This window comes from Myotis lucifugus, unplaced genomic scaffold (genome assembly GCF_000147115.1).
Source record: "Myotis lucifugus unplaced genomic scaffold, Myoluc2.0 scaffold_7, whole genome shotgun sequence".
Taxonomy (NCBI): domain Eukaryota; kingdom Metazoa; phylum Chordata; class Mammalia; order Chiroptera; family Vespertilionidae; genus Myotis; species Myotis lucifugus.
In genome coordinates this window covers 19,650,399-19,674,851 of record NW_005871055.1, presented here as the reverse complement: position 1 = coordinate 19,674,851, position 24,453 = coordinate 19,650,399, and the positions used below count along the sequence as shown (strand labels likewise).

At 39.3% G+C, this 24,453-nt stretch overlaps 1 protein-coding gene across 2 annotated transcripts in view; it reads left to right on the top strand.

Annotated features, from left to right (window-relative positions):
* LOC102440557 (serine/threonine-protein kinase DCLK1) overlaps window positions 1–23,430 on the top strand; it is a 518,233-nt gene extending 494,803 nt beyond the window's left edge. Inside the window, exons 16-18 of one of the 2 annotated variants that reach the window (XM_006083624.3) lie at window positions 3,132–3,245; window positions 8,432–8,505; window positions 20,509–20,690. In XM_006083624.3, the coding sequence (XP_006083686.2) occupies window positions 3,132–3,245; window positions 8,432–8,505; window positions 20,509–20,566 (246 nt within the window). In that variant the 3' untranslated portion in view covers window positions 20,567–20,690. Of the gene's footprint in view, window positions 1–3,131; window positions 3,246–8,431; window positions 8,506–20,508 lie in introns of both variants that reach the window. The other variant, XM_006083625.3, reaches the window with a different exon arrangement.
* The last annotated feature ends 1,023 nt before the right edge of the window (window positions 23,431–24,453 follow it).

Sequence of the window (24,453 nt, the reverse complement as noted above, 5' to 3'; positions counted from 1 at the left end):
ATATATATATATATATATATATATCTAGAGCCCGGTGCACAAAAATTTGTGCACTCGGGGGGGTGGGGAGGGGGGGTCCCCCAGCCCGGCCTGTGCCCTCTCACAGTCTGGGACCCCTTGGGAGATAACGACCTGCTGGCTTAGACCTGCTCCTGGGTGGCAGAGGGCAGGCCCAATCCCTAAATGCAGCCCCTGGTCAGGCTCAGAGCAGGGCCGATTGGGGAGTTGGGGCGCCGCCCCATCATGCACAGAGCATGGCGGATCGGGAGGTTGCGATGCCACCCTCAGTCACGCTCAGGATAGGGCCGATTAGGGGGTTGGGGCACCGCCCCCTGTCACACTCAAGGCAGGGTCGATGGGGAGGTTGCGGCGCCACCCCCTCTCACGCACAGAGCAAGGCCGATCAGGGGTTTGGGGCGCTGGCCCCTGTCTTGCACAGAGCAGGGCCCATCAGGGGGGTTGGGGCTCTGTACCCTGTCACGCAAAGAGCAGGGTCCATCAGGGGGTTGAGGAGCTCCCCCCTGTCACTCACACAGTAGGGCCGATAGGGGGGTTGGGGCGCCACCCTCTATCACCCACAGAGCAGGGCCGATCAGGGGGTTGGGGCGCCACCACTGTCACACACAGAGCAGGGTGGAACAGGGGGTTGGGGCGCTGCACCCTGTCACACTCAGGGCAGGGCCAATGGGGAGGTTATGGCTCTACCCTGTCACACACAGAGCAAGGCCCGTGGAGGGGGGTTGGGGCGCCACCCTCTATCACCCACAGAGCAGGGCCGATCAGGGGGTTGGGGCGCCGCCACTGTCACACTCGGGGCAGAGCCGATGGAGAAGTTATGGCTCTACCCTGTCACACACAGAGCAGGGCCCGTGGGGGGCGGGGGGCTTGGGGCGCCTCACCCTGTCACACACAGACCAGGGCTGATCAGGGGGTTGGTGTGCTGCACCCTGTCAAACACAGAGCCGCAGGGCAATCAGGGGATTGGGGAGCTCCCCCCTATCATGCACAGAGCAGGGCTGATCAGGGGGTTGGGGCGCCTTCCCCTGTCACGAACAGAGCAGGGCAGATAGGGAGGTTGTGGCCCCGCCCCCTGTCACACACAGAGCCGCAGGGTGATCAGGGGGTTTGGGCGCTGCCCCCTGTCACGCTGATCCCGGTGCCGGGAGCCTCGCTGCTCCGCTGACCCCGGTGCCGGGAGGCATATTACCCTTTTACTATATAGAATAGAGGCCTGGTGCATGGGTAGGGGCTGGCTGGTTTGCCCGGAAGGGTGTCTTGGATCAGGGTGGGGGTCCCCACTGGGGTGCCTGGCCAGTCTGGGTGAGGGGCTGAGGGCTGTTTTCAGGCTGGCGAGTGACTGAAGTTCCCAACCGCTCCTTGTTTTCTTTTTTTTTTTTTTATTCTGGGCCAGCTTTATCTCTGAGGCCTCGCTGCTGAAAACATTGATACAATGTTGCGGTCCGGCTGACTTTCAGTCCGGCTGGTTTCTGGGGTTTTGTTTAGCTTCTTATTTGCAACATAGTACATAGTTGCTTAGAGTTGCAGCTGAGAGGCCGGCAAGTTAGGTGGGGAATGTTGGAGTCCGCAGTCACTGAAGCAAGCAAGCCTCCCTGCTCGCTTCAGTGCATGGCTGCCGGCCGCCATCTTGGCTGACAGTTAATTTGCATAAGGATATGCTGATTAGCCAATGGGAAGGGTAGCGGTCGTACGCTAATTACCATGTTTCTCTTTTATTAGTGTAGATATATATATATATGCTTTGTGAGTGTATACATATACTTGTGTGTGTGTGTGTGTATATATATATATATATAATAATATGTGTGTGTTATACTTACAAAATCACCTAGCATCAAAAATAATATATAAGTAGGGAGGCAAATATATAGAATAAATGAGCATTAGGAGTTTACAGAAGAACCATTAGAATAAGTTGTGTTTAACAGGGGGAAGTGTTTTGGAACAGGTGATTTGGACCCAAGTTTTGAAGAAAGATAGCAATGACAGGGTACATGAGAGCAAAGCCCATGCCTATTTTTGCTCACCCTCATTTTCCCACCACTTACTCTAGTGCCTGGTCCACGTCAACATGTTGTTAATATTTGCTGAATAAATGAATAGCCAAATGCTAAAAGAAGGAGTAGATCCCATGTGGAGAGTCCATGCTGTGCAAAAAAGTAAGCATGTCACGTTTGGAAAGATGGAGAGGAAGGGGAGAAGGAAAATGATGAATGGCACTGAAGTCTTGCCAGGAACTTTGGTTTTAAGAGATAGTAACAAACACTTTATTATACATCCATTCATTTATTTTGCAAGTATTTACTAAGCATCTACAATCTGCCAAAGCACTGTGTTAAGACCTGAGGGCTCCACAGTGAACAAAACACAGTCTCTGGTCTCCAAAGATTGTGCAGCCTTTTGATCATAATCTAGTAAGTGATGGCACATACTTATGAGTTGGGTTATTGTTATTCTAACAGTATTGCTAACAAGGAGAGCAATCTGTCCAGCCTCCATCACAGACAGCTCTGGCAGAGAGCAGAAGCCTTAGTTAAAATGAGCTCCAATGTGAAGTATGTCATAACAGATGATTTGAATGCTGCAAGGAGGATTTAAAACTTAAGGAAGAACTTTCTGCCTGGAAGGTTTTCTGGGGTTATAGAATGGCTGATTGAGTAGCTTGCAGGAGCCCAAGTGTATCAGTATTCTTGGGTATGGGTCTGAATGATGGGATAAGAGGGTAAAATTCTTGGATCAGAAAATAAAAATGTTTACATTGATGTTTTGTTATTGTTGTTGTCCAGATTAATTTGCTCTTTGACATATGTCTCTGGAGCCATGATTGAAATTATTTTATTAGAAACAACAGAAATAACAATTTTTATTTAGGTAACTCTGAGGGACAGATGACACACCAAATTAATTTTAGGGCAGATGTGGAAATGCATGAGACCTTAGAGCTGTACTTCTAACAACAGTGTTTAATGAGAAGACATTGACCAGTTTATTTCTGAAATCTTATGAATGTTAAGATCACTGCCTGTTACTAGGAGATCTTGGCCTCATATTCCTCATATCTCATTTTTTTCTTTTTCTCCTTCCTTTATTTCTTTCCCACCCTCCCGGCCCAGGATGACGGCCTCCCAGAAAATGAACATCAGCTGTCAGTAGCTGGAAAGATAAAGAAGCATTTCAACACAGGCCCCAAGCCGAATAGCACAGCAGCTGGAGTTTCTGTCATAGCAGTAAGCATCTGAAATATCCACCTATAACTTGTTTTAAAGCAATCCACCTAGGAGACAGGCATTATTCAGGAGATTCCACCCAGAGACAGCCGAATGGGTCATTTCTTTAGACAGCTCGACCGTTTAAAGCACTGAGGGAGCTTGGGGCTAAAATACATCACGTGTTTTTGCTGATGATTTCCCAGGTTGTCACATCATTATCCAACACCTCCAGGGTGTCTTGCAGTTTATATTAATTTCATGATTTATTTTTTAAAGCAGAAAACCTCCCCCACACTGGACTGTGTGCCAATGCAAACTTTTGAGCTCTGAGGAAAGGAGTTCATTGTATTCTTTTGCCAGGACCTTGGAGGGAAGGGAAGCTGAGAAACACGACATTGCAGAGAGAATTGGAACAGTATGATTCTTTGTACGAGACCTAAATGAAAGCCAAAACAGAGCAGAAAGGTTACACAGTAAGATTTTCAGGGAAATTGAATCGCTGTGAACACACAAAGAAATTACAATGTCTTGCTCCTTAGAAATTTCATTTTTAAAGTTGAAAGTCTTTTAACATTTAACATTTTATTGATGTAGCTACACAGATTTTTTTTTCCTGTTCTATACATGCAGACACACACTACATGCAATTTGAGAGCAGCTCTAGGCAAAGATTAAATTGGGTAGAAAAATAATGAAACCTCATACTTCCTGGTGTCATATTCTAGAGGATATTCAAGTCCCAGATTACTTGTTTTTAATAATTTCATTTTTTTAACAGCATATTCAATGTGAAATCACTTAAACTGTTTTTCTTTTTAAACAAAGAAATGAGATACTATGTTGTCCAATGGTAAAAAGTATTTATGCTACTAAATAGTACTTCATGCTCAACAGCAATACTAAATATTTAACTATGTTTACAGCATTTTTGTTTTTATTTTTTATTGTGCTGGAGCTCCAGATAATACTAAACATATGTAACTGATATATTTGATATAACCAATCCCAAATCTGGGTTACTAAATATTTGATAGGAGCTTCCAGATTTTGCAGATGGCATGAATACATGCATATACTTTCTTGTACTGCTTGCATTTCATGTTTTTTTATTGAACCCTTTTGTGAGTAACTGGTTCATGAGTACACTTGACAGTATGTATACCTGAATTTCAGTGCTGCTAAGGATCTAAAATTGCAATCTATTCTTCTTGCCCTCTGTCTTTAGTACTTCTAAGGAAATTCAATGTAGAAGTACATTGTCTTCCATGTCTTCCTAGATTGTCCGCATTCTTTATTATCAGCATTTTCTATCGCAATTTTTAAAAGTAATAATCTCCTGGTGGTTCTCAACTAAACCAGATACTCTATACTCTGTTTTCATCATTCATTCAAGTTATACGTCTATACTGAAACTTTTGATTCCACAATTTTATTTTGCAATGGACTGCCAGCACGCTTGTCCATGAAAAGGACTGTTTTTCTGCTCCTGTTGAGAGCTTACAGCTGCTAGAGAGGGTGCTTTCTCTACCACTCTAATTTTTTCCTGTTTTTATTTTTCATTTTAATTTTCTTTGGTTAAATTTGACTGGGTTGCTCCATAATTGTTTGTTCATGGTATTCTGGGAATCTTATAATGACTAAGGACAGGAACTTCAGAACAATTTTCCAATGGACAATGACAGATATGAGGGGAAATCCTACTTTAATCAAACCTGGATAAATTCCAAAACCTAAAACTTTATTAAGTAGATTTCAAAAAAAACTCCAGTTAGTATTTGAAGATCAGATGCTAAATAATTTTTCCCTAAATATCATAATTGGACCATTTTGAATGCAATTTAATATCAGTTTCTCAGATCATCACTAACATATTCCATGGAAACTGTACAAACTGGTAATAGACTTATAAATTATAAAATGGGCTTTGTGATGCTGAGTTACACATTAGTTGCATACTTAATCTTCTTTATCCACTACAATTTTTTTAAAAATAATTACCAACTTAATTAAGACACAAAATAATTAACACTTTAGAGAAGTATCTGAAAAAGTACCTTGTCAACTCTAAAGCACAATTTACATGCTGACTATTGGCATTAATATTTCAAGCATGAAAGAGAATATCACTAAATTTCAGAGCTGTTTCTGGAGAAACTGCCTTACCATCATATATGCACTTTCTCCAGAATGCTTTCCCCTCATAAATGTCCAAACTCTCCATGAGAACCTGGGATGGGAGGGAAGGATGAGAGAGTCACCAATCCCAGGGCAGGGCTGAGAATTAGAAACTGGACAGTTTGGCTGCCTTTGGTATTATCTTTCAGAATGGTACTGGTTAAGTCCATTTACACTCTATAACAGTGTTCCCATTCTTAAAGTGCAAAAGAGGAGTCTCAGAGGACTACCACAAGAAAAAGAAACCTTGGAATTAAGTAATATTTCAACTCAAACTAAAGTATAACTGCAAAGGAACAATATTCTGTTGTGAGGCAGAATCTAAGTGGTAGGTAGAAGGAATAGCCTTCATAAAAACCATTTGACAATTAATGATGTAATATAATTATTAATTCACCCACATGATCGAAATTTCTGTAAAGAATATAACACTGTAATGACTTCTATTTGATGGATATAGAAAAAAACTGATTTCATCATAAACTTTATTCAGACAGAATTTTTTTCCCATGGGCATGTATACTTCTCCCCGGAGGCTATCAAGTACTGTATTTTATTTTTTTCTTCTTCCTTTCTTTGTACTTTATTTTAAACATCTTCTATTCTAGGACTGAATTTTTTACACTCTTTCAAATTTTTAAAAATACTATTTAGGATGTAGTATCAATCAGCTTTTGTTTTTTTCTTTTTTTCAGGAAATCAACAATTAAATCATTAGTCTTTAACTGGTATTTCTCTTTCTCTAGAAACCTAACTACCTGCTGGAGATTAATGTTGCTTACAAAAGAATTTGTTACATTTTTTCTTTCTCAGAGGAAAGAAAGAACCAACTATCATAACAGACTCTAGATACAGGTGCAATGTGTTACATGAGCATAGTTTAATATGCACTCGTGGTTCTGAATCTTAGTGTTTTTTGCAGATGGTGTCATTTTTTCTTCTCTGCTTCCCACCCCCTACCTTAGTAAGGCTGAAGAAAGGACAAATGACAACTTTATATTAAGGTTGCAAGAGGTCCTTGAATAGGCTAGAAGACTAACTATCAGCTAGAGGCTCACAAGGATCATACAGTCCTAAAAGGAAAAAGGTGTTCTTACATTTAGGTCAGGCAATGTGATTAGGTGGAAACCCACTGCTGTCCTTAAAAGTGCAACATTCTATTTCTCAGAAAGACTCCATTTTCCCTCTGCTACCTTTGCCAGTAGTTGGGAAATTAAAAAAAAAAACAAAAAACCAAAAAACCAACAGAACAGAAACAAGGAAACAAAAGGTTATTAAAATGCAATTTATAGACATAAAATGGAATTAGAGATGACATTTTAACGGTGGACTTCTTGATAGCTAAGGGAGGGGAAGGAGGCATTATTAGATTTGCTCAGCTTGATGAAGAACCGATGACTAAGATGTCAGTTTCAATTTATTTTTCCTCATTTAATCCTGTTTATTATTTTAACCAATAATTTTAAAAATGCTTTAACGTTCTCTTGCATTTTTATCATGCAAATAGAGCATTTCAGACTAATACAACAAATCCATACTAATCAGGGTGAAAATAATTGTGATACTGGGCTAGAGACGTGGTGTTAGGGACACTTGGCCTGTAGATGGCAATAGAGAACTAGGTACTAAATGGCCATCTTCCCAGACTGAAACTGAAGTTCAGGCCTTCATCCTCTAGCAAAAGCACTAATAGTGCTTCGACTTTTTTTTCTAAAGAAAATGAAATGTACATTGTTTAAAAGATTAAAATCTCACATTGCTGTCCCGTGAACACTGGGAGAGCCTGGTTTATAATCAGAATACCAAATTCTCTGAGGAGTGTTTATTTTAAATGCCTGGTGCTCAGCATCTATTTGAAATGCCTTTTGTGAATTTAGAGGTAGAAGCAGTCGTCAGCATCTCAGCGTCACAGCATCGCCCTGCAGCATGACCACACTTGAAAGCACTCATGAGCCTCCTGATAAAGAACAGGTGCAGCTTGTCCAGTCGAGGGCAGATTGGGGAGTGGAGTGGGTACACAGCATGATTACTGTTTTTCAAATTTGGGACTGAATCTTTTATTCCTAGATAGCCAAAGGCTAACATCCTATTCCAGGATGAACAACTTAGAGAACTTATCCTGTCTCGTATTTATTGCACCTTTTGTTAATCATAAGTACTTAACTGTAATATGCATTTTTAATACGCAATGAAAACTATTTTTTATTTTCTATATTTTCATAGAGAAAATTTACTGCTTTACACTATATATTTTTAGTTCAGAAATGTAATTGATTTTTTAAAAAAGATTGTTTACTGATTTTTAGAGAGAGAAGGAGAGAGAGGGAGAAACATCAATGTGAGAGCAGTCGGCTGCCTCCTGCACCCATCCCTACCAGGATCTGGCCGAAACCCGGGCATGTGCCCTGACAGGGAATCAAACTGGAAACCTTTCAGTGCATGGGAAGATACTAAACCGACTGAGCCTCCCAGCCAGGGCTAGAAATGTAATTGATTTTTTAAGCTTAGCTCTGATTTTGAAGATTAACTCTTAAAAGAGGAAAACCAATTTGCTATAATTATGGGGATTCAAAACCTGATTCTCTTAATCTTTTATTTCATATTTATGAAGCCCTCAAATTTAAGCCTAATGGGGTAAGATTTTGGGGGTTCCAATCTGCTTTCTCAGAGGTGGCTAAAGATGATGTCAGTATTTTATTTAATTGTAAAGCATTTTCCATTCTGTAGAATATGAAAAGGTATTTATATTTTTTGAAATTGAGAGGGCATTGTTAAATGTGCATTCAAAAACCTGTTTGACAAATTAGATTTTTTTCTAGCAAATGGTCTTTGAGTATTCATGAGAGATTAGTGTCTTTTCTTGTCTTTTTATTTTCAATGTGCAGACTTAGCATATTAGCTAGTCACCCCACTGAAGATGCATTATAACTATATTTCCATGTATAGTCAATGAAGAACAGCTTGGTCTGGAGTCTTAATTCTTTAGCACAATGTCGATCCACTGAGTTGCCCCATTTCTCTCTGCTCAGCTGGACCACGGGTTTACCATCAAGAGATCAGGGTCTTTGGACTACTACCAACAACCAGGAATGTATTGGATAAGGTATGAGATGGTGCAGCTCAACAGTCAGTGTTTCCATGGCAACGTGCTGGCAGTCTCCATTAACCAGTTCCTTCAGTGGATAAACATGCTTTTGATTTGTTATCCAGTCCATATGCTGCTTTATAGTTTCATTTTATTCTTGATTGAGATGCCACACCCCCTCATTCCTTTTTTCACCCATTATTCACACTGACATTTGCCAGCTTTCTTTCCATTGCACATGCTCAGTATGAATTTCTCTTACAGTTAAAAGGACAGTATATTTAGTGTAAATGACAAAGCATTTTCCTGATGTTGCCAATTAAAGAATGACTTCTAGTGCTCTTCTGTCCCTTAACAAATGGAGCAACAATAGTACCTTAGTATATGTTCTATAGAAGTATATACTGTCATTTTAAAGTCATCAAGCCCTACCTTGAACTTACTAGATGAACAAAACAATGCATTTACGCTTTAGTAGTAGAAGCTCCTCTAAGTAACAATGAGCTATAGAATGCATTGTGTGTGTTGATGAGCTTGTGTTTTCAAATTCTCCACCTTTTTGTTTTCTTTTGTTTTCATTTTATTGTTACCTCTCTCCCCCTGGAAACCCTTTTATGTACTAGCTATTGCATGAATTTATTTTCAATATTCTGCAACTGTCAGATTACTTAGCTGGCTTATCTGCTCAAGCAAAAGGGACTATGGGAGGTATCGATTTTTTTTTAATGGGGTTAAGAATTCTATCCAATCATTTTTCTATTCCAGCCAACTGCCCTGGCATTTCCTTCAAGGAGCATTGTGTGTGTGTCTCTTTAAGTTATCCACAGGCAGGATGGTTTTTGATGATGTGAGAAATGAACTCTGAGAAGCCCTAGGGAACTTTTCTCCATCTTAACATTTCTGAAATGATCTCTAAGTAAAGCTCCACATCTTAGCATTTGTTAAGAAAAATTCCATTTGGTTTGGCACTTGTTTCTCCCAAATGATGGAGCCTAGCTCAGTAATGTGGTAGCTTCCTGATATCATTTCATGGATTAGCTTACTAAATTGTAAAGGAAGGAAGGAAGGAAGGAAGGAAGGAAGGAAGGAAGGAAGGAAGGAAGGGAGGAAGGAAGGAATATGTGCTCCACACACATATACATGGTGGGGCAAAGGTAGGTTTACAGTTTTTTATATGAAAATAATACAATAATTAATAAATAATAATACAAGAATAAACTCTCTCTCCTGTACTCACAACTGTAAACCTACTTTGCCCCACCCTGTATATACCCTTCTAACTGACAATTATTGCTCCCAGCTTTTTTCTATAATTAGACACTCAAAACAAAGGATTTAAGGAAGTAGAAAAGGTCACACTTTGACAAACCATCCAAATATACTATAATCATGATAATTTCTAAGTCTGTTTAAAGCAAAAAAATACCCAAACTCCAACAAAATATTTCAGTCTGTTTTACATTAAAGGGTTGTTTGTATCTTCTAGACAGATATGCATGCAGGAACTGCACATCAACCATTTCATTTACCTGAGTAAAATAGCTTTATAAATGAAGAAAGAGCTCTGTTTTATTTTAACCTTCCCTTCTTTTTTTTGGGGGGGGGGATGGGAGGGCGTGGAAATGTTTGGTTAATAATTTGTCCTAATTTGTCTTTGGGAAGATTCTTCTTTTTTATTTTTTATGTGAAGATGATCCATCCGTCTTTTACATTTTAATGGAAGATAATATATATTCAGAAGAGCGCATATATCATGAATGAACATCTCAACAAATTTTCACAAATTGTACACGCCCCTATAAGCAGCACCCAGACCAGGCACAGAATATTTCTAGCACCACCAAACCCCTCTCTGCCTCCAGGGCCCTTCCAGGAAGGTCACATAGCTCCAAGGGTAAACACTGACCTGGACTCTATCTGCATTAATTAGCTTTGCCTGGTTTTGTCCTTTATATAAATTGAATCACATCATGCTCCATCCTTTTTTTATTGTATGCCCCCTAACCTCAGGCATATTAACCAAAAATATATGAGTAAAGTTGATATACAATTAAAAATAGGCATAAAATATGTCTAGTTACAGTTGTGCACATTTGTAGAATAAAAATTACACATATAAGTTAATCTAATTAAAAAAAACTTTAGAAAACTATATCACTAAATTTGTGGGATTAAGGATGGGAGCAAAATGCCAAGTAAACACAATAATTAATAAATGTAGCCAGTATAAAAAGGCCATTTGACTAAAATCTTGGTGATGGTCCCATCAGCAGACAAATGACACATCCCTGAATAATGGGCAGGAGCAGATGGGAGATAATGTCTTTTTTCTTTCACCCATAAACTACTCTGTTTTCCAGCTGGGGGCAGTAACAACAATGTTGATAGTTAATGCTGTATGAAACAGCACACCCAGTATGTAAAGCTAAATTGGAGAAATGATGCTAAAATCTCATTGGCATATATACTTAACTAGGAAGTTTTATAATGTGATTTAACCCTGGAACAAACTCACTCTCCTCACTGATTGCAAGTGCTTGCTTTTTATCTCCACAGAAGTGGAAGTATTTGTCGAACCAAACAACAGCAGCAGCCAACTCTCTTACATAAACAATCATTACCCGGAACATCTTCACTCCCAATCCTTATGTTTACAAGTGCTATGGCTGTTTTCACTACTCTGAGCACAGCACTTGGGAGTACCCCTTACTTTTTGTAAAGCTGCTCACATCAGGGCATAGGCTGGAGAAAGAACCTCTTCCTGGTGCCCAGAATTGTCTGTCCCTCTTAATAGACTTTTTGGTGATAGCAGAGAAAAGGTGGGCATGCATTTTCTTCTTTCTCACTTTCATCCTCCTGCCCATTAACAGAGAGCTGCTTCCTAGTTGTAGCCAGGGGAGCAGCATCCTGCCTGGCTGCTTTATCAAGAAGACCTTGCTCTTGTCAGCCAGAGTCTGGGGGGACACTCTTCCAAGAATGAGCTTCCTGGGACATTCCACTCCCTCATGGCCCTGCTACAAGCCACTGGAAAACATTTTTACCTTGTTACATTTTCCCCTCCTGAAAGTGTGTCCTTACCCAAAGAGGATATGGTCACACACATTTCTGCCTTTCTCGAGTGAAGCTGTCTCTGTGGCAGGTGCTATGGCTGACAACACAAGGAAAAGAATTCTTCCATATTTGCAGGCAGAACAAAGCAACAATCAGAATGGAGTAGCCCAATTAAATAAAGCAAATACCAAAACAAGACAAGCTAAAAATGCTAAATGAGATAAAATGAGGTGAGCTAGGACAAAAGGGTATTTGAGTTCCCAGGCATGACCTGACTCCAGTGTGCATATTGGATTGGAGCATCATCCTGAAACAGTGAGTAATGAGGCAGAGCGGTGGAAGTGTGCGCAGTCTTTGCAAGGCTATTAAATGCTGTCATGCTCAGTTGTTAAAAGAAATGGGGACAGTTAAATGCATCTTGCTCAGCACAGGTTTAAAAAAGGTTTCTGTGAAGGCAGAGAGGAACTGCAGCCTGGTGTGAGAAGGGCTCCTCAGGGAACCTCAGCCAGCAGCCAGAGATACACAACAAGCTGCAATACCTTGCAGGTTGCTTTGTGGAAAGCTGCCTTGGCCTTGCTGTGCCCATTTGGAAAGTACTACCTACTGAGTGCCAGAGCCCTGCAGGAAGGAGGGCAGATGCTACTGTTCTCAAAAGGGACTGATCACCCTCCCCTGCGCTGTAACAGAAAGTTTAACCCAGAAAAGGCATAGATTTAAACTTAAAAAACACCCGAACTGTGATTACAAAGGAAAGTATCAGGAAACTGTAAGGGGGTTGGTAGCTATACCTTGATGCTAAAAAGTGAATTATTAGACCAACAGGCTCAGAAGATGGGCATATCTAGTATTATAGTTCTACAAATGGTCATTGAAAGAAAAAGAGGAATAGTGAAACGGGTTGCTCACTGTTTGATATTTTATTGGTAGTGCAGAGCATGTAGAGTTTGCTACTTTGCTGTCCAGAAGCCCTGGTTTTGAATCCAGCCTGTCCTGCTTCCTGAAGTGTGACTGTGGTCAACTTACATATTCTTTCTCTGATTTTCAGTTTCCCCATAGGTAGAAATGAGAAGACTATTATTAACCTTCCGAATCTGTGGTGAGGATTAAGTGAGATACCTATACAAAAGTGCCTTCATAGGCCCGGGGGCGGGGGGGGGGGGGCGCGGGGGGACTCAGGAAAGATGGCTTTTCAGGGTTTCCCTTACTTCCAAGAAAAAAGTATCCACATTTGAGACATTTTCTTGAGAAAAATCTATCTCTCTCCAGATCAAAGCAATTGTTATTAAAGTAGAACCATGAACTGTTTTGCTGCTCTGATTGGGGTAAACTGCTAATATTAGTCATAAGTATTTGTGGCATTACATTTTACTTAAAGGAGGCTACAGCCAAAAATCCTGATGAGGTTTAAGTTTACAATGTTATCCTCTAAGGCAGGAATTGGCAAACTATAGCCAATCAGCCAAATCTGGCTCATTGCCTGTCTTTGTAAATAAAGTTTTATTGGAACACAGCCATACCCATTTATTTCTAAATTGTATATGGCTGCTTTTGCTCTATGCAGCAGAGTTAAGGTAGTGTCAAATAACCATATGGCCTGCAAATCCTAAAATATTAATTATTTGGCCTTTCCAGAAGTTCTTCAAATCTTGTTCTAGGGGGAAAATGTTTCCAAATTAAAAGGCACCACCTGGTAAGCTTGTTAAAAACTGTATCTCCACCACCTCATGGAATGCCTGACACATAGTAGAGCCTTCACAAATATGTGTTAAATTATTTAATAAATAATTCAACTTTCCAATGAAGGAGAAGTTGATATAGAGGATAAATGTGTTTTTGAAGAGTTTGGAATAAATTAAAGTTTGGACAATGAAATTACATGAGATGCTCTAGAATAGCATCTCATTTATAGCAATCTGAGGGTAAGTCTTTTAGCAAAGCAAAATATTGTTTTTGTAATGAAAGGAGTTACCCCCTAACTGACCTGTTTAGTAAGTTCTGAAGTTTATAGATTTATTTTAAGATAAACTACATCTGTGGTTCTTCTCTAGTTTACTAGGATGATGAAGGAAAAACAACATGGCAGCTCAATTTAGCTTTGACTATGAGAAAATCAGGAGCTGCATGGCAGAGGAAACACATGATCTGTGTCCTATAGGGCTATGATTTTTAAACCTCTAATGAGAGGCCATTGTAGAGGCAGGCCAATTTGGGAATCTATAAAAAAAACACACACAACCAAATCAATAGCAGGAGACTACTATAAGAAATGGTGGAGAATTGTGGGGGCAGCTCTGCCCAGGGAACTAATGATTCACTTTAAGAGAGTTGCACCTAAAAGGTAGCTTAGCAGGCCACTGGTTTTCATTCCCCAAGGCTTCCTTTGCCATTGTAATGGTCACCTTCACTTTAGGGAAATACCATGTCATATATCTAGATGCTTGCACTTCCTGGTGAGACCCCAAAAGGCTATTGAATCAAAACAAAATAATCTAAATAACCCTGTCAGTAAGCCAAATAAAATGAGGAGGGTGGATATTTCAATCGATTTGTCAGTTTAATTTTACTAGCAAGCCAAACATTCCTGAAGTGTCAAGCAAGTCATAACTCAGTCCCTGCAGAGTGAGGGTGAGTGAGAGAAACGGCTCTGAGATGAATGCTGCAACCTCACCTGTTCCACCTCCCAGGGAGCATGAATAATGGATGGGCTAAAAGGCAGCATGCACAAAATTGTTCTTTTATTAATGAAGTTATTAGTAATAAATTAAGAAAAGCAAAAAGGAAAAGCAGTCAATGTGTGCCCATGAAAAATGCAGTTATTTAAATTCAATCATGACCACCAGGACAGAAAACATTGCCTCACAACTTCAATTAAGTGCATTCTTTGCCAGTCCTGCACATGCAGCAGAACAGAAGTGTTTTTGATCCATAGACTGGAAGGCCTATTTTTTGCTAAAAGAAAAGCATCACCCATTACAGTATTAAGCTTATTCCTAGTATTTTATAGGTGAAAGTTTTCCTAGAGAACTATACCTCCCTTCACGTGGACTGGGAAATTGGTGTTCTGTGGTTAGGAAACATGTCCATTGTCATGTTAGCTGAGCTAGGATAAAAACCTTGTTCTTCTGACTTCCCCCTATTGCTGTTTCCAAAGGGGATTAAGCTGAGGCTACCAGACAAGACAAGCATTACAGAGTGATGGGCAGCACAGACCAGCAAAAACAAAGCTAATGCTCCAGTTCACATTTGCAGTTCATTCCTGACCTTCCTCTCCCATGCTCTATTTTCCCTTTAACATTGCATAGATATTCCAGATGGCTAATGTCTTATGCATTTGTGTTGATTTCCAAATTTAATGTTATAAGTAGGGACTTAAAATATCTGAGTACCATGTGGAGTATATAGTCATTTCATTGTAACAGAGGCCACTGACCCAATTCAATAGATGTATCTATTGGTAGAAAAAATTTCCTTGGTATTAGGCAAACACTGTCTTTCATTTATGCATGCCTAGTCTTATGGCAGGAATCAAAACATAATAGACATTATTCTATCTAAGATTTCCAACTACTGTACTATGTACACAGCTACTGGAGTTGCTAAGGTTATGACATTATTTTACCATTCCTCAGTTTTCACACTTGATCTAGGGGCCTTTAAAGAGACTGTGATAACTAAAGATTTACAGTCTGAGGTAGAGATACACAGTGTTTCTTCTGTGTAGGACAGGTTTATATTAGTCTATATCATTTCATTTGGTCAACTATTTATTCTGTTTACCAGGATCCCCAGTCCACTCTTATTTAGCTATGCCCATTACACAGTATAGCAGTCATTAATAGATACCTATTTTAAGCAACTAGATTAGAGCGTCATATTTGGTTATTACTGGTCAACTCCAGAATCTCAAGAGATTTCTTGCTCACCTCTAACCTCTGATAATTAACCCCAAAACTGTGATAATATGGACTTCAGATTATCTTTGAGCTCTTAAGGAAGTGGTACATTTCTGAGGAAACATTTGGAAATTCTATTCATGTTGGTTCCAACAAAGCTATAAACCATGAGGAAAATAACTAATAATATAATAAGCCTGTTAGGAAATCTTAAGTTTTAAGGGCATATCAAGGCAATACCTAAGGACAAATTTACCTTTCAAAGATAAGCATTAGGGAGGAGAGACCCTATTTGCTTGATATCTGGGAATTTTCTGTGGTTGATAAAGAGGAAAGCAGCCTTTGAGAAATGTTAGAAAGGGCTCAGAATTTATATTTGTGATGCAACACTTCAGAGAAAATCTTACATTTCAAATGCTTTTATGGGGAAAAATTATATTTAAAAATTATGTAATAGCATATTGCTCTATTTTCTTGCTGAATTCATCTGTCCTGAACTACATATGGGGGCTATAGAATTCAGTTGTAGAGATTTAACCTTCACATAATTTTATAGCCACAATTAAAATTCTAAAGATTTCATATATTACAGTGCTTACTGTGATAAATAACTGGACTTTAATAAGTGGCTGTGAGTAAATAAATGTATAAGAGAATATTAACTTTATCTATTGTAAGCATTTGATCATATCTGAAATATAAATTGTATTCTTAAATATTGACTCATAATACATTTAACTTCTTACTCTTGTTGTTTTGGGTCCTTTTTTGTTATTTAGAAAGTACATAATTATCTAAAATAATTTAATTCTGTATTAATTAAGAAATATTTAATAAGTCCCTAAAAATGTGTGCCACAGTCTGCTAGGCATTCTGAAAATGCAAGAGTTTCAGATTCTACCACAGAGGAGCTTGCATGTTATTTGGGGAATAAGCACAGAAAAGATAATAAGGGTCCTGTGTTCAATAAGTGACCAGAATGTGGTCAAGAATGATTACCTGAGAGATTGGAAAGAAAAAGGGTGATGTAGGAGGTGAATTTTATTAAATCTTGGGAAATAGATAAATTTGAGTAGGCAGGAAGGAGGAATAGTATTTTCAGGTTGGTGAACACCTTGAGCCAAAATGTAGAAGTGAGTGTGATTAAAGTACATTCACAGATATACCCGGTAGGACTGTTTTGATTGCAAATAAGGAAAACCCAAACCAAACTGGTTTAAGCAAAAAGAAAATGTATTATTTTATAAAATCTGGAAGGTCCAAAGGTTGGCTTTAATGATGGATAGACTCAGCACTCAGTCAGGGTTTGGTTTATTTTCATCTCTCCACTCTACATCCCGGTGTTGGCTTTAGTTTGGAGCTTCATATAGTACCAGGATGTGGGAAGCAGCTCCAGGCCTACTATCCTCCCCAAGTTTGGATTCATTATAAATATGAAGTCCCAGCAAAAGTCTCCTTATGTCCTGTTAGCTGGATTGGGTGCCCATCCTGCCAATCATGGATACTGAGGAATACAGTAAGCTCAGGTTTGCTCCTGAGTCACCAAATCACCTGGCCCCATCTCAGAGATGGGGGTAGGATCACCTTCACGGGAACCACAGAGTATGGTAGTGAAGGAAGTCCAAAAAGAAACTGAGGAATGGTTAACCCTAGACAGAGTAAATGATGCTGTGCAAGAAAATCAAATGAGTAACAGTGAGTATGCTGATGTTATGGGACCATTTTGAATAATAAAAGGAACTAGACACTGGAAATTTTTTATTGTAGGCATGTTGTGAATGTTAGGACAAAGAAATGGACTTTATGAGGAATTCTAAATAAATCAGACTTAAGGGTAATTAACCTGTCAGCTGTGTATCAGATGGACTGGGGGTTCAGTGCTCAGGAGGCAAATGCCGTGACCTCTGTTGCCCTTTCCTATATTTCAAAAGCACAGACTTGTAGAGTATCTGCTGTGTGCCATGGACTGTGGAGAGCACAGAGGATGCCCAAGACTTGATCTTGCCCTCCAGAGCATCTACAATGTAACCAAAAAGACAGTAAGACAGTGAATTAGAGTTAATTATGATCTAGACAGGATGCACAGTGATAACAGTACCAGGTTTCAAGGGAACACATGGAAGGAAGAAGTAATTAAAACCAACCATAGTCCATGGAGCTGGAAGCAGAGTGAGTATGCCTGTGGACAATGACATTTTCTGGAGCATCTTTGAGAGCAAGTCCGTTGGGAGCCCTAAACATTAATTATGTGGCTTTTGAGAATATTGCAAGGGCTTGGGGAAGTAGGAAACTGCCTCTCTGTCATCAGACTCAGGGCTCCCTAAGAGTTTACAGGTCCAGGATGGAATTGTATGTACAGTGCATCCTGGCATACAGACCTTGGCCTGGAAAGGCAAAGCATTGGACAAAGAATGTTTTATAAATTCTCTTTCAATTCTTTAAGTCTATAAATCCAATAGAAACAGCCATCATATCCTTATTCTATGACATGTGATCATGACATGATATTTTTCAAAAAATAATTGGTAAACTGGCTTATATGCCACCTGAAAGTACAGAGGCATTTAAGCACCAGGTGTCACCTACAAATATGAGCAATTATAAAGCTGCTAACTACAGAAATTGCTAGGAGTGGGGAGAACTGGCCACTTAAAAGGAACAGGGCAAGGGTTCTCTATGCCGAGGGACAAATAAGGAAGAGAATACTATCCAAGCATGGACTCAACACTGTCACCAACTTCTGCATAAACAACATCATGGTATTTGTAAAGAAATAACCTATTTCAGCAACTTCTGCATAAACAACATCATGGTATTTGTAAAGAAATAACCTATTTCAGTGGCTGAAGCCAAGAGTGTGACTTGATGTAACTGAGTAAATTATGGGGAGATGAGTCAAATATGGAGAAGGTGCCAGTGAGAGTGGGGAAGGGGAGTACTCTGATACCAAATTGTAAAGAAAGGAAGAAAGAAAGAAAGAAAGAAAGAAAGAAGAAAGAAAGAAAGAAAGAAAGAAAGAAAGAAAGAAAGAAAGAAAGAAAGAAAGAAAGGAAGAAAGAAAGGAAGGAAGGAAGGAAGGAAGGAAGGAAAGAAGGAAGGAAGGAAGGAAGGAAGGAAGGAAGAAAAAAAACAACCCTTCCATTTCTGGCCATCTTAGCTATGTAGAAAGCATTTGCACATCTATCTTTACCTACAGCAACTCTGGGAGGGTGGGAAGGGATTAGGTCTGCTCCTCATTTAACTGGGAACAGAGTGAATGATTCACACAGCCAGCAGTGGACAGAACAGGACTCAAAATCCCTGCCTATAGCCTAGTATGCACTTCTTCCCCATGCCCGAAAGCCTCAATTCACTAGTCAGTATTAAGTCCAATACCAAGGACTTTTTTCTTTCTCAAGAAGGTAGAAATAGAAATATTTTTTTATGAGCATGAGAAGAGTTTATATTACTCTTGGATTAACTACAGAATGGTTTTTATGTAAGTCAGACTAAAGACATGTCTGTTTTTTGCAAACATCTCTGCACAAACAGATATTTTTAGTTTGCTTTGAAAGCAAAATACCATGTGCTGTGACTTTACAGTGTTTTAAATAAAGTTAGGAATCTGAGTTTATGATGCTAAAAATAACAAAATCAGTGGGTAAAAATTTGACAAGTAGAAGAATGAAACATAGACATTTCAACAAACCAGTTATTGAATAATTGTATTAACAATCTAGTGAAATGAGAAGTAAATTACTAAACTTTATCTTCCTCATTGAGTCTATAAAACTGTTATTCAGTTTGTGGACAGTTTTAAAGTGGCACAGCTCAACCTAATGAAGCCATTTGCTCTATCGGTTCTACACGCTGCCTCTTTTTCCCTCTTTATTAGTTCATTTCAGAACTTTGATTGCCCTACTTTAGATCTAAGATTGCTCTAATGCTATACTGCAGTTGTAAGAGAGGCATAGTTTTCACTTTGTTCTCAGAACCAGGCCAGCTATAAATTTATCTCCATTCTTTGAAGAAGCTAATAGTAAATTTTCAAGAGGAAAAAATAGTAGTATATATCCCTGTAGAGGATAAGTAATCTCTTAAAGCAGAATAACCTCCAGGCTACATCCTTTTAAAGAAGGACTTTCAAACAAGGATGCCTTCAAGCTTTTATATGTATTCTATATTTTTCATCAGGTTTTGTACCTGCTCTTCTGCTCTCTGCGTAAGGTTTTTCTGTAATGACCCCGTTCCTCCCACACTCATTAAATCTGTAATGAAGTCATGTCTTCGGTTCCCAGTTCTGATGTCATAATAGCTTCCAGAGTTGCAGCTGGATCGCACAGCCTGGCAATCATCTGAGGTTCCTCAGGAAAATGAGGATTGGAGACCAGGAGCTGGAATACCTACAGAACTGAATCTCAGTTTCATAAATCACCACATACTATGATGAAAATGAACTTTGTAAAGAAAAATCCTTGGAAAGTTTCCATTTGGTTTAATTACACTCAAAGCAATTTTCAATTTCAGACATTGGTTTCATTAAAATTAAAACAATTCTTCCCAGAGATTCAGCTGTACTCCCTCGTCAGCAGATAATAAGATAATTTAAAGGAGAAGGTGCTAAAATAATAGGATGAGCTTGTGGCTCTGTTTCCATGTCTGACAACTTCATCACTTTTTATCTTTATTATACAGTTGCCTTGAGCTGAGTGATGATGAATGAGGCACGCCTGGCATTCTCACATGTTAGACACACAGGCCTGGGATGCCCATTTACCAGGGGTCTCTGGCTGGCCAGGGTGCCACCAGAGGTCATGGTTGCGGAATTAGGGGAAGTCTGGGGCGGGCTGGGGAGGAATTGAACCCACAACATCATCCATCCTGCCTGTGCCTGCTGATGTCATGATCAGGTGCTCCTAGCAGCTACAACTTGGAGAGCAGAGAGCTCCCCAACAGTGGTAATTGTTGTCAACGAAAGTAAGCCATAATGGATAGGTTACTTTGGCCAGTATATTTTTCTGACCTCAGAAGTTTCAGAGTTTCTTGTACCCTTTCCTTCAGCCTAATTGTCCTCTTTCTCATTTTATGCCCCTGCTAGACCACCGCTCTTGATAAGGAGAGGCAGGTTTTCCGACGAAGATGCAACCAGGATGTGAGGAGCCGATACAAGGCACAGCCAGCTCCGTCTGAACTCAACTCGGAATCCGAAGACTACTCCCCAAGCTCATCAGAGACTGTTCGCTCCCCAAACTCGCCCTTTTAATAAGACCCTTTTACTCGAAGCCCTAGCCTAACCCTTTGAGACTCTCTGATTTTTTCCCCCAAATTATGTAAAACAGTTTCATCTGATCTATCTAGCACTCAGAAACAGAAAGTGTGTTTTCTGGTACCTTTGTAGTAATTTCCCTTTGCTGAATAAGATATGTTGTTTGTAAAGATGGCAACTTGCTGCTAATAGGATCCTCAAAGGGTTAAGTCTACTTTGCAACTTTTTAAAATTTAAAAGCAATGAATATTTTCATCAGTCAAACTAGGATCTGCAGTGTGTAATAAGCACATGTTAACCCTCTGAGTGCATGGCTTTTGGAGACCCCTTGGGGAATTTTCCAGGCCTTTGGATGTATAGACACATTTCTTGATTTTGCTGCAGATCTAGGGGTGTTTTTAGATGCCACAATATCCAGAAAAGAAAGGCACCTAGAATGATATCTTGCTTTTCCTTTTCTATAGGTTTAGATCATGGCCGTTTTATAACTTAGGCATAAACACCCCTCTTTCTTCTTCACAGTCCTATTAAGAAAGAGACTTTTCTCATTAGAGGTATGACTTTCAGCTGCCATGAGTTCTGCATCCCAAGTGGAGGAAATTGGTCCTGTGGCAAACAGCCTGACCCACAAAAGAGATGGTACCCCCCCCCAAAATTATCTCCATATGAAGATGTGCTGATATCACTCCAGAAATGCTGCTTCCACATCAGCTGCTGCTAGTGCCAGCGCAGACCCTCAGGAAGGCACACACATACCTTATCTTGTGCTTGGTGAGGGAGGGTCTGCCTGCTCAGTATGAGCCATCTACAGGACAAAAAAAAAAAACTGGTAGAAAAGAGCAATAAATTGCCAGGTGCTCTATAGGACTGGAATTTCAAACAGAAAGAGGAAACAAGATCCTGGTCTTTTTTCTCACCTGCTTTTCCATGCACTGCTGTCTTCAGTGTGAAATCCATAAAATATCAAATCCATACACAGGAGTGCTGGGGCACAGGGGACTAGAGGCAAAGTGTTTTTGCAAGGTGACTAAGGAGAAAGCACAGTGAGAAAACAATCTAGAATATTTTTAAAATGGGTTTTAAGGAAATAAAACACTGATAAGATCATTTCCTGTGTACCTTTAGGTTTCCTACATATGATCTCCCAGGAAGAACAGGATAGGAGAACTGGAAGATACCACTGAGGATGAAACTTCCATTCCCTAAGGTGCCCTTTTTATACACCGCTGTCTTTAGCTATCTAGAGGGGCATGTTATTTTTCTATCTATGGGTCAAGTCCTGTCTGACACCTGAATTGTCACTCCTGTGACAAAACCTTGATCCCTAGCCCTGTATCTCCATTGAGTTTCTTCTGGAATGTGTCACATTTCAGAATGGGGGCCTCCTGTGCTTTACTGTGATGCTTAGAGAAAAGGCTAGCCATGGTGTCTTGGAGGCAAGGACCCAACTCAAATGTCCTCCTAAGGTTTGCTCAGTTTTGAGATGCAGGAGACAACCAAAGAGTGAGGTCTCATAAAATTTGCATATGTAAAGCTGAACAGCACTTACTGTCTCTGTTTTGAATATATTTCAATATCTGAAGGTCTTTGACATTTCTTTATTTTCAAATACACATTTGTCTTCAATTGCTGCTTTTACTCTTTAACTCATAAACTATGCCCTATGTTAATATAGATTTTAAGGTCCTACCATGTCATGATTTTTACAAAGTAGTTCCCTCAATTTTTTGCTCTTCTACATTTAGGTTTATTTCTTTAGTCTGTGTTGTCCTGACATGTAAGCTTTTATTAAAAGTTGTCCCCCTTTTAGAGAGTCCTAAAATGATACAATATCGCAGAGTAGCACAATTCAGTCAAGGTTGGGGTGAGGGCAGAATACCAGGAAAGGTGTTGGTGTGTAGAAAGATTCCACATAAGTGAAGTACCCAGAACTGTTCAGAAATACTGCTTTGTCTAGAACTATAAAGCAAAGCACTATTCTAAGTAGCACTGGAGTAGCCATATAACTTGGCCTCAACTCTAAATGTGTGACTATGAAGAATCTTATGAGCAGAGACGTACCTACATAAGATTGTCACTTTCCTTTCATTCTCTGAATTACTGCTTTTCCCGTGGACATTACATGTATTGGTACAGCATTTAGTGTACAGAACTTATAGTGCATGGCTCAGCCTTTTTCCATCCAAGTCTTGGGAGACTGTGGACCATGTGAAGCTGGGGAGTGTTTCACAACACACTTCAGAGAGCAGCTCGGAAGAATATAGGGCCCATTCAGCATGGAGAGCCCAACGCATTGCTGTCAAATTTGTGATTTATGCTGAGTAAACAGTGTATGTGATATGTCAAGTGGAAATGTTGAGTAATCAGATGGAATGCAATCTTTTCAGCATCAAGCTGTCAAGATCCTGAATATCAGAAATGTACGCAAAGGGTTAACAGACAAGCACAAGGCATGCTGATTACATTGGTATATTCAGACTGTTTTGCTTTTAGCCAATGCTTTATAATTTTTTTTCATGACATTCTTGGGATAGTTCAAGTTTGAATTCATTAAGTGATAGTGTTCTTTAAGTAATTTCTATAACCAAATTGATCTTTTATTTCACTTCATCATCAAATAAATATGTACCATTATGGGAGTGTACTTCTGTAATTATCATTTTAATCATTGCCATAAGTGTTTCCATATTTTTTCCTAAGTATTTAATATAGCTCTTATGGTGTTAGTATGGTGATGGGGACTGTCTTTCCTTTATTAATACATAATCAACCATATAGTATTTTCAAGAAAATTTTAAGATTCAACTTTTCAGTTCATTAGTAGACTAGTTAAGAAAGAACACTTCCATTACTTGCATTGTGTAAATCATCTCTGTAGATGAGAACTGTTCATGTTGATGAATACTTTTTTGCAACATTGTAGCAGAAATCACTTTATTCTTCACAATCAATGAATATGTGGTTTTCTCCAAATCGTTAGAAGGAAAAGTAAGATTTCAGTCATTAAAAATGTTTTTACAGTAGCCCTCATCTAACTTACACATGGTGCATATTAAAATAAGCAGAGAAAAAATGCAAATAAACTACTGAAAATGCTTGGTGTTTTGTATTCCATGAGACCTCATGCAACTGTTCAAGCCATAGGTTGTGGCTAACAGCCCGGTCAGATGTTGTTGGAAGAAAGCAATATATCCATGAAGAAAGGCTAAAATTGCAATCCTTTACCCTTTGAAGCATATTACAGTTGGAAAAAAAGAGGAAGGAAAAATGGACTTAGTTTACAGGGTCACAGAGCTACCAAACTCCATTAAATCATGGTGGTTTGTTGGCCAAGGGCACCCATTCTACAACTCTATCTCCCTGCGGTAGTGCAATTGTGCTTGAGGGAGAGCTTTGTTAATATTATTGTGTTGCCTGCTAGCCCTCTCAGGGTAAAAAATCTCTTGAATTTCTATGATAAACTACTTTCAAACTACTTTTAATTGAACCATAAAAAGGTGCCCTAAGCTGGTTTGCTCTAGAAGGCCTATGTCAGAGTGAAGGCTCACTTCCTTCTCATCTCTGCCCAATTCTCCTGAGAAAATAACAAGAAAACCTGATATGTCTTCTCCTTCACTGAGATTTCAGAAGTTTGGAAAGCACCAAGATCCAAGATGGTGGTTTTTATGCATTCATTTGGATGTAGTTTCAAAAAAATAAATAATGCACCTAGCATATATTGTAGATAACATATCTTTTCTATAATTTGTAAATCACTAAATTTTTAAGTCTTACATG